At 35.2% G+C, this 10,613-nt stretch overlaps 2 protein-coding genes and 1 non-coding gene across 3 annotated transcripts; 2 read left to right on the forward strand and 1 right to left on the reverse strand.

Annotated features, from left to right (window-relative positions):
- Positions 1-953: 953 nt before the first annotated feature.
- Trnaw-cca (transfer RNA tryptophan (anticodon CCA)) lies at positions 954-1,025 on the reverse strand. Its single transcript has one exon. It is a non-coding gene; the product is annotated as a tRNA-Trp (tRNA).
- Positions 1,026-4,841: 3,816 nt separating this feature from the next.
- Positions 4,842-5,840, forward strand: LOC129945053 (uncharacterized). The gene has a single exon (XM_056054713.1). The coding sequence runs from the start codon at positions 4,842-4,844 to the stop codon at positions 5,838-5,840; it is 999 nt and encodes a 332-aa protein (XP_055910688.1).
- A 2-nt stretch (positions 5,841-5,842) lies between these two features.
- On the forward strand, positions 5,843-10,199 carry LOC129945054 (uncharacterized). The gene is made up of 2 exons (XM_056054714.1): positions 5,843-8,511; positions 9,797-10,199. Exons 1-2 carry the CDS (start codon positions 5,843-5,845, stop codon positions 10,197-10,199), a joined length of 3,072 nt encoding a protein of 1,023 aa, XP_055910689.1.
- Positions 10,200-10,613: the final 414 nt, after the last annotated feature.

The following is a 10,613-nucleotide window of genomic DNA, read 5'->3' on the forward strand; positions in this document are numbered from 1 at the left end:
TAGTTGTTAAGTTCCCAACAATGTTTTTTTCTCTGAGTAAGTTTAAAATATTGTCTTTAAACTAGTTTCTTCTTATTAAAATATTGTTTTCAATATTTGGTAACATGATTATAAAAATCCAACAGCCAAATTTTTCATAAAATTAAAATCTACAAAAATACTACAAAAAGTTGGTACGAATCAAAATAATTTCATTCTGTGTTAAAATTTATTTTTTAGGGAATATGGTCTTAGAAGAATCCAGTGTGTATTTTTTTATATACAAAATAAAAACTTTCAAAATATGCTACTAAAACTATTTAAAATCTATTTTCGTGAACAAAAACATATTTTGAAATCAAACTTAAAACAAAAAACTGAAAATAATTTTCGACTTAAGTGTTATGGAACAATGAGAAAGATATTGGCTTCAAATTTTGTATTTCACACAAAATATTGTTATTAATATTTTGTGAAAGTTTTAGATAAATCGACTGACTGGATGGGAAGTTATAATTGTGGTCGTCATCCCAGCCTTGTTTTTACAATTTTGTTTAAAATATTGTAATTATAAATATAAAAACTGAACTAAGTACTTGGGATATAATATATCAGCGTATTATACGATATCTTATACATCATGTACATGTACAAAATTATATAATCATGTAAATCACTTCAAATAGATACTTGCTTCATTTATACATAATCAAAAAATATAATTGCATTACCACTAAATATCCAAACTCCTCCTTTACATAGATATCCCCCTAAAAAGAATTTCAATCTCAGCTAAACGTTTTGCAGTTTATAGTAAGTGGTCTGGAGGCATAATAATGACACTTTGTGAAAAATTCTGTTTTGTTGTATTTTTTTAGAATTAATTTCCTCTAACTAAATGCAATTTTTCATTATCTTCTAAAAAAAGGTTAACGAATTCAATTTAGTATTAAAAAAAAAATAAAAATTGTTTTTGACCCCGACGTGATTTGAACACGCAACCTTCTGATCTGGAGTCAGACGCGCTACCGTTGCGCCACGGAGTCACATGATAAATTGAAGATAAATTAATAATAAATCCTAAACGTTGGAAAACAAAGGTTTTCTGTTTTGTTCAGATAGATATTTAATTTTATTGGCAACGAGAAAGTTACAGAGTTTGTGGCACACAATTTGAAACAAACTTTAGTTAAGAGTTTAACAATTTATTAGTTAGCAGTTTGCTAAATATTTAGCGATTTTCTAAGGGACTCCAAAACTTTAAACTTTTCTTTACCTTTTACTAACTAATTTGTAAATTGCTTAAAAGTGACAGTTCGTGAAAATGATCAAAGCAATTACGCTTAAACGGACCTGTTTACTGGAATTCCCAACTGTTTACTGGACCACTGCAGTTAGTGAATTGCAGAAAGTTAAAGTAGCTAAGCTAATCCGTAATTTTAACTTTAGCAAATTGTTAAAAAATAGTAAGATTTTAAAATCGTTGGAAATTGTGTAAATCATCCTTTAAGCTCAGTAAATTGCTAAAAATTTCTTTAACATTTTACTAAATCGTTTTAAGTTTTGCCCCAATATTTTTGAGTCTTTGCACATTACAAGAATTTTAAATCAAATTGTATCTTATTACTGAAAAATAATAAGGCGTATATCTTAATATTTATAAGTTTAAAGGAAAACATTGCAAACAGAAAAATGTTGTTTATTACCACAATAAGATTATGCTTAAATTTATTAGAAACTAAATTCACTAATCAACAATAAAATAAACAGTGGAATAAATAAATAATTTGATAAAATAATAAATATTTTTTTTTATTAATAAGCACACACTCAAAGGGATATACTACCCTTATTAGGAAATGGAGAGAGGGGTTGAAAGGAGATGTCGGTGCACATTGGTTTTGAATTCCTGAATATTGCAATAGCTGGGAAAGACAGAGTGTGGCAAGGCATTCCACATTCGAATAGTACGGCTAAAGAACGAATCTCTGTACTTGACAGTACGACCGAAGGTGCGAGTATTACGGTTAAACTGTTTAAGGGGAGGAATGCAGCTGGCTATTTCCCTAGAGCATAAACCATTAAAATAACGGTGAAAGAGGGTGAGACAAGAAACATTTCGACGATGTTCAAGCGACGTAAACGATCTTATGATGGTAATACCACCAATCAATCTAAATGCTCTACGTTCAATACTATCCAAGAGGCGTAGGTAAGTTGCAGGAGCACCAGCCCAGATATGTGACTTATACTCAAGCTTTGGACGTCTATATGTAAGTCTTGAGTAACAGCCAGATCAGAGGGGGAGAAAAACTTCTTGCATCGCCTTAGAAAACCCAAACATCTTGTGGCATTTTTGGCGACATCGCGTATGTGATCGTTCCACAAAAGGTGGTTGGTGATATACATTCCGAGAATATCGAGATGTTCTGTTTCCTCGATGCAAGTGCACTTTTATGGATAATGGCAAGGTTGGTGTATTTCGGTTTAATGATACAAGACAGCATTGCGTTTTCGAAGCATTAAATTCCACGCGGTTTCTTATTCCCCATTGTGAAATAAACAAAAAATATACAAATGCACAAAAATATAAAAAAAAATATTTAAAAATTTATCAAATAAGGTTAGAAACTTAATTAAAAATTTTCACTTAACACAAATTTTCTAAAATTTTTCAGTATTGAGAATGTAAATGTTTTTGTCAATTTTTAGGATGTTTGCTGAATGTACAGTCCCTGGCCACATTATTAGACGCACTACAGAAATTTTATAATTATTAGATTATACGTAATATTTTTAACGTTCCCGAATGGAGAACCATACATTTTTATGCAAGATATAGCTACATGCCACAGAGCCCAGTCCATAAAAACTAATTTAAGGGAAGAAAACATCCCTCTGTTGGAATGGACGGGAAACAGAACTGATATGAACCCAATTGAAAACGTGTGGTAGCTGATGAAGAGGGAAGTAGATAAAGATGCGGTCACTTATTGAAAGAGTAATCTACGTGTGGAATCACAACCCACAAATGCAGGAAACAGTCAAATCATGCATTGACAGTATGCTGCGCAGAATTGAGGCTCTTATTAAAGCAAAAGGAGGTTCAACAAAATATTGAAAAAAATTACAAAAGTAACGAATATACTGAAAAAGTAGGAAATCCTTTATATTCCGACTACAAAATAACTTCAATGCATTACAGTATTCAAAAACCTGATTAAAATAGCTGGAAATTGAGATTTTGCATAAAATCCAAAGTGCGTCTAATAATATGATCAGAGTTTTGAGTTGAGAAATGCTGATCCATATAATAGTATTGAGTACGACTTTAACAATTAAGGCGCAATTTATTTTTAGGAACTTTCACTTTTTAGACATGTTTGGATACTTGTTTTGTTAATAAAAGGCAATTAGCAATTTACTAGTTAGCAAAAAGAAAAGCAAGGTTTAACATTTTTGAGTGAATTAGCAAATTGGTAAATATCAAGCAAATTGTTAAACTCTTAACAAAAGGTTGTTTAAAATTTTGCGCCTATAAGTCTATTGTGTTTGCTAATAAGCGGGTCTAAACAGTTTTATACCGACATTTATGTATTTTATTTGCTGTCATTTGTGTGTGTTGATTGAAGGTCAACTTTTTATTTGAGTAAATACCTATTAATACCTAACAGAGCTGACCCACGAGATATCACAGGATTGATATTTCGGCTCGGTTAAAACCAATAATTTCTTTTTCTACTGAAAAAATAGCTTGCCTTTCCCAGCATTAATTTTAATTTTTTATAATTTGTATTACTCAAAAATATTTTCAAAAGCATTTTGAATACTATTTATTGTATCATCAGGATGTTCATCGGATGAGAATGTTGCAATGTCATCTGCGTCCATACCGAATTCACAAATTTAGAGGATTAAAAAATCTGAGATAGAAACAATTATCAAAGTAGGAGATCACACTAATCTTTGAGGAACACCAGAAGGTAAAGTGAAATTTATTTTATTAAGTGAACCTATGAATTTAATTGCACTTAAAATACTTTGTATAAGTTTGGTTAAAAAGGTTGGACTTTCATGTATAATGAGTTTATGTATGAGTGGACTGTGCCGGGTCTACCACGATATCTAGAAATTATTTATCTAGAAAGTAAAAGTCTCGAATATGAAAATCTAGAAAACAAAAATCTAGAATGGAAAAAATCTCGAAAATAAAAATCTAGAAAATAAAATTTCGAAAGGCCAAAATCTAGAAAAAAAAAATATCGAATGCAAAAATCCAGAATGTATGTTTGTGTTCATCGCATTGACGACCTACTATAGCGATGACACAACAGGAGGCAATGACCAGCGCAACTATGACCTACTACAACGAATACTGATGACACAACAGGAGGCAATGACCAGCGCAACTTCGATTTGTGTTATTGTTTATTTATTTATTTTAATGCTGACATATTTAAATGTTATTGATTGACATAATTTGTATATATTTTGATTTGTAAGGAAATTATTATTATATGTAATCGATACTTTGCAATAAAAATTGTATTATGTGTAATGAATAGTTTAAGTATAAAAGAGACATAATTGTCAACAATAAAAGCATTCGTCAGTAACAACCAATCATACCAAGGTGTTTTTATTTACGAATCTCCACAAGAACAAGTTCAAGTGCTTGGATCTTGATTCCTCCTAATCTTATTGTTTATGTACAGTAAGAAAGGTCAATAATTGTATTGAACAATTTGACTTTACAAAACATTTGGTGACCCCGACTTTAAATCGTCAACCTAAAGATTTGGTCAGCGACACATTACGTTTTACTAGCATCAATCCATAAAAATCTGACAAGAAGGTTCACAATGGAAACCTGGACAGAAAAAACAACGCCCGAGGGAAAAGTAAAAACACCTGAGGGAGAAGAACAAACATCGCACGAGGTGCTTACTCTCATGCGTCGCCAAAAGGCACTAATGAACTCATTATCCCGGCTCATTGACGGTCGAGTTAAGGAAGAAGTTCCCATTCAATGCCTGGAGGCAATGAATAAACTCTGGAGCCAAATTGAAGAACTACATTATTCAATTTGGGAGAAGTGCGAAAACCCACTTACAGAGGGTTACGACATGAACTCTTATTCAGAGTTTGAAATAAAAATTCTGAAGAACCGATCGTCACTAAAAGGACCTACCAATAATACAAGGAATGATCATCTGTCAGTGCAGCTCCCAAAGATGACAATCCCGAAGTTTGATGGCGATTATCTAAAATGGCAGACGTTTTCTGTCATCTTCACCAAGATGATACACCACCAAGATTTACCGCAAATACAAAAAATGTGGTATTTAAAAACAAATGTGTCTGGTGATGCAGAACGCCTGCTAAGGCACTTGGAACTGACAGAGGAAAACTACACGATCGCATGGCAGACTCTTCAAGACCGATTTAGCAACAAAAGGGCCCAGACGTTGTCCCTTATTCAAAAAATTTTGGGTTTGCCGCAGCAAAACTCCGAAGTAAAAACCATGAGAGAGTTTCATGATACAATTCATGAATCTTTGGCAGCTTTGAAGGCTCTCAGCATCGATACAGACTCGTGGGCTCCTCTACTCATTTATCTATTAACAAAGAAGTTAGATCGACAAAGCCATCTACTATATGAGCAATCTGTCAAAAACCCTCGAGAACTTCCAACAATAGAAGAATTCCTCAAATTCTTGAAGAGCCGTTTTGAGGCCCTAGAAGCTGTTGGGGAAAAGACCGAACCAAGGTGGTATCCAACATTGCTACCTCCAACATCGATAACTGCAAGGTATGTGGCAATAAGAACCACCCAATTTTTTATTGCGAAAAGTTCCTGAAGATGTCAGCCGCTGAGAGATTAAGATGGACGCAAAGACAACGATTATGCGTGAATTGTTTCAAGGCCGATCACACAGCAAAAACATGTGTGTCACGAAGCTGCTCCAAGTGCACAGGCAAGCATAACACTCTGTTGCACTTGGTACCAAAAATTCCGCGTCCATCCAACGCACCTACTGGCGCAACTACTTCAGAGACTACAACTGCTAAACTTAGCACAACGAAGACTTCAGAGATTACAACTGCTAAACCTAGCACAACGAAGACTGAGGCTTCGGCACCAATGACGGTAGCTACGATTCAAAAGCTTAATGACAACCAGGACTACGTGCTGTTGGCAACAGCAAGAGTTATTATCACCGCAAACAATGGGCAATCCTGTGTGGTCAGAGCGATTTTAGACTCAGGTTCACAGATCAATCTGGTATCAGAGAGGCTTATCAAACGCCTATCTTTATCACCCAAACCATCATCTCTATGTATCGAAGGCATCGGACGAAGAACACGAAGCTCCACACAACGAGTCAACATCAAACTTCAATCGTCAATTGGAAAGTTCAACTGCAGAGTGGAAGCATTCATCCTTCCAAGCATCGTGTCACCTCAACCTACGCAGAATCTGGATACAACAACCTGGTCCATTCCTGAAAACATCAATCTCGCAGACCCAAACTTTCATCAATCCGACAAAATTGATGTTCTGCTTGGAGCAGAATTGTATCATCAACTCATACGTCCAGAACAAATACGAATTGGTGACAAGATGCCATTGTTACAGAACACCGTCCTTGGTTGGGTTGTGGCAGGAAAAATTGAAAACGTAGCTTACAACAATGCCACTTGTGCAATCTTCTGCGAAGACGATTCCACTAATGACCTCATTGAAAGGTTCTGGAAACTGGATGACTTCGAAGACTCGCCAAGATCGATGACGACAGCCGAGAAATTCTGTGAAACACATTTCACTCAAACAGTAACCAGGTCTAATACCGGCCGCTTTGAAGTTCGACTACCATTCCGAGAAAATGGTGAAGCCTTGGGTGACTCAAGGCAATTAGCACTCAACCGTTTTATGTCATTAGAAAGACGACTAAACAAAAACCCAACATTAAGGAGGGATTATATCAAATTTATGGACGAATATGAAGCATTTGGACACATGGAACAAATCAATCCAACCGATATCCCAAAACCTCACTTCTTCATCCCTCATCACTGTGTACTTAAACCTGATAGCAGCACAACAAAACTACGTGTTGTCTTCGACGCATCGGCTAAAACCTCTACGGGTCTATCTCTCAATGACATACTCCATACTGGACCCACAGTTCAAAGTGAACTTTTCTCGATCCTACTCCGATTTCGAATGCATAAATATGTGTTTACAGCAGACATCGAAAAAATGTACAGACAAATTCTCGTTCATGAAGAGGATCAGAATTATCAACTCATCGTGTGGAGGCAGCAGCCATCAGAAGACATAAAATACTACAAGCTCAAAACCGTCTCTTACGGAACCTCAGCCGCCCCCTATTTGGCAACCAAATGCCTGCAGTTTTTAGCCTCTCAAAGCAAGCTAACACATCCAATAGGAAGCCAAATCCTATTAGAGGATTTCTATGTAGACGACTGCATCAGCGGATCCAACAGCATCACTCAGGCAAAGGAAGCTCCAAAACAACTAAGGTCAATCCTGGACAACGCCGGATTTAAACTTCGAAAATGGTGTGCAAACCATCCCCAATTGTTGAATGATATTCGCCCGGAAGATCAAGAAATCTGCCTTGACTTCACTGACGCAAGCCACTGCACCATAAAAACACTTGGACTCGTTTGGCAACCTAAATCAGACGAATTATGCGGGAGGGCTCAAATAAATGATACTTCATCAATCACCAAACGTGTGGTAAGTTCAGAGCTCGCACGAATATTCGATCCATTGGGACTATTTGGCCCCGTTGTAGTTCAAGCCAAAATCTTCATGCAAAAACTTTGGCATTCAAAACTTTCTTGGGATGACGAGCTTCCACAACACCTCAAAGAAGAATGGTTCAGCTTCAGGAAGGACATAGCAGATCTCGACCAAGCGAAAATTCCCAGACACGTTTTCAAGGGAAACCCTACGTCTATACAGATTCATACGTTCGTGGATGCTTCAGAGCGAGCCTATGGAGCTGCGGTATATTTACGTTCAACATACCAAGATCGAACAACTATCAACAGGCTACTGTGTGCAAAATCGCGTGTAGCCCCAATAAAACAACAAACACTTCCTCGACTCGAACTATGCGCTGCAGTATTAGGAGCTGAACTCACCCGCAGAGTACGAGAAGATATGCGACTTCCAGAAGCGGCAGTATTTTTTTGGACAGATTCCCAAATTGTTCTTTCCTGGATAAACTCAACGTCATCTTCATATCACACCTTCGTAGCAAATCGAATCGCAAAAATACAAGAACACTCATGGGGAGCCCTGTGGCGTCATGTGCCATCAAAGGACAATCCCGCAGACTTGCTCTCTCGAGGAATATCTGCACGAAACTTCATGTCTTGTCACATGTGGCTTTATGGACCTTTCTTTTTACATGGAAATGAATCAGCGTGGCCACAAACATCTCCAAGGGAACAAGAACCTCATTCAGATCTTGAACGAAAAATTTTTGAGACAATGTTCAAAATTCGCGCTAATTTGAAACATTGCCTCAAAAATTCAAACATACATTCTGGAAAACTTACTTCTCCTTAACAAACTTAAAGTTGACAAGTAAAGTTATCAATCATACAATTGCACATTATTTAAAAAATTTGCACCTTTCTTATTGTTTGCAAAATTTTTTTTTCTTGCTCAGAAAATAAAATATTGGGTAAACTGATGTAGTATTTGTGTTTTATTGACTTTTAACTGTTAAAAATTAAAAAAAAAAATCTCGAATTTATATTTTTTTTCGAGATTTTTTTCTAGATAGAGTCTTTCGAGATTTTTGTTAATTCTGGATTTTTGTGGATTCGAGATTTTTGCGTTCTAGATAATTTTTTTTCATTTTCGAGATTTTCGGCATTCGAGATTTTTGGCATTCTAGATTTCGTCATGATCCCGACTGTGCCAAATAGGTTGAAAAACTTTTTCAACATCTAGCAACACTTATTCTGTTTATTTTTTTCTTTTACGTGTCTACAGATTTTAGGAACCTCATGTGAGGAGTTATGATCTTTTGGGAACAAAATTGCTTTATTGGTTTCTTCGTTCAAAAGCATTTCCTAAGGTGTTAGGAACTAAGAATTTTTTTCCATTTTGATATCGATTCCGTTACCATGTTTGTGTCGGTAAACATATTTTTTGTCTTAAAAAGATTGGCGTATTTCTTTGAATACTCAAGTGGTGGTATTTGAGTATTTTTCTTTTTAATAATATTGTTTGTATGTTCCAAACGGCTTATGACTAAGGTGTTAGGAACTAAGGATTTTTTTCCATTTTGATATCGATTCCGTTACCATGTTTGTGTCGGTAAACATATTTTTTGTCTTAAAAAGATTGGTTAAATCAAAATTCGATCTAGTGATTCGCGGTTTATTTTTGGAACGCTTTATTACTCGAGCATTTTTTCACTTCTTATCATGTCTGTAAAACTCGGTTTTAAATCATTTTTGAGTTGTAGTAATTTTTGATCATGGCCAAATGGAACTGAGTTCAAATGTGTTCTGTGCTACGCCACCGTAGGTAGGTAGGTTTTGTCTTAAAATTCAGACATTTTACGAACAAAATCAAATATATTTGTCAGTTTTTCTTGTTTTGATATTCACACTTTTTTCGAAAGAATTTTTTTTGAAGAAATCGTGTGTTCAGTAGATTCAGCCAAAAGATTATTTTCGAGAAGAAAAATGCAATAATATTTCTAAAAGTTAAGTAATGATTTAAATAGATCTGCATGAGCCGACAAAGTTTTTGTAAAATTAGAGACAAACTATCATCGCGTAATAAAGCACATCACAACAACAAGCCGACTTTTGCAAGAACAATGCACACAATGCCGCAGCAGCGGCAACATCAATCGTTTATAACTGACATGAACGATTTTCCTGCAATTTCGCCACACAAGAGGTCCAAGGTGCCAAACTCAACTGAAGGTGCAGCTGTAGAAAATGTTTCAAACGACAACAACACAGGTTATAATGCTTGGTCAAACTCTCCAAAAACCGTCTTTACTGAGAGTACAGGGACAAATGTACTCTTCTCCATGGAAGAGATTAACTCTCTTACTGCAGAAATGATACTTTTACTCGGTCGATGCAATACCAAGGCCGAGCAATTCAACACGATTGCACAATTAGCTATTAAGTATCTTTATTCTAGTAAATAATGATGAGTGGAAACTTTAATATAAACTGTTGGAATGCTAGAAGCATTCGATTTAAAACAATTGAATATTTTGCTTTTCTAAGCAAACATAACATTGACGTTAGTCTTCTCAGTGAAACTTGGTTAGATAGCAATGTTAATATTTCAAATAAAGAGTATATTTGTTATCATTTAGACAGAGAAGAGAGAAATGGGGCGGTGTTGCCGTAGTTGTAAAAAGAACTATAAAACATAAATTGTTACCTGTTATTAAAACAAAACTTATTGAAAACATTGGAATTGAAGTACCATTTGAAAATGGACGTTCGATTAAAATTTATTCAGTTTATTTTTCCGGTCGCTCTTCTTCGCAAAGCAAAAGGTATGATTTTAAAAATGATCTCCGTAAATTTATAACGATAAATGATATTTTTCT

This window comes from Eupeodes corollae, chromosome 2 (assembly GCF_945859685.1).
Source record: "Eupeodes corollae chromosome 2, idEupCoro1.1, whole genome shotgun sequence".
In the NCBI taxonomy this organism is placed as follows: Eukaryota; Metazoa; Arthropoda; class Insecta; order Diptera; family Syrphidae; genus Eupeodes; species Eupeodes corollae.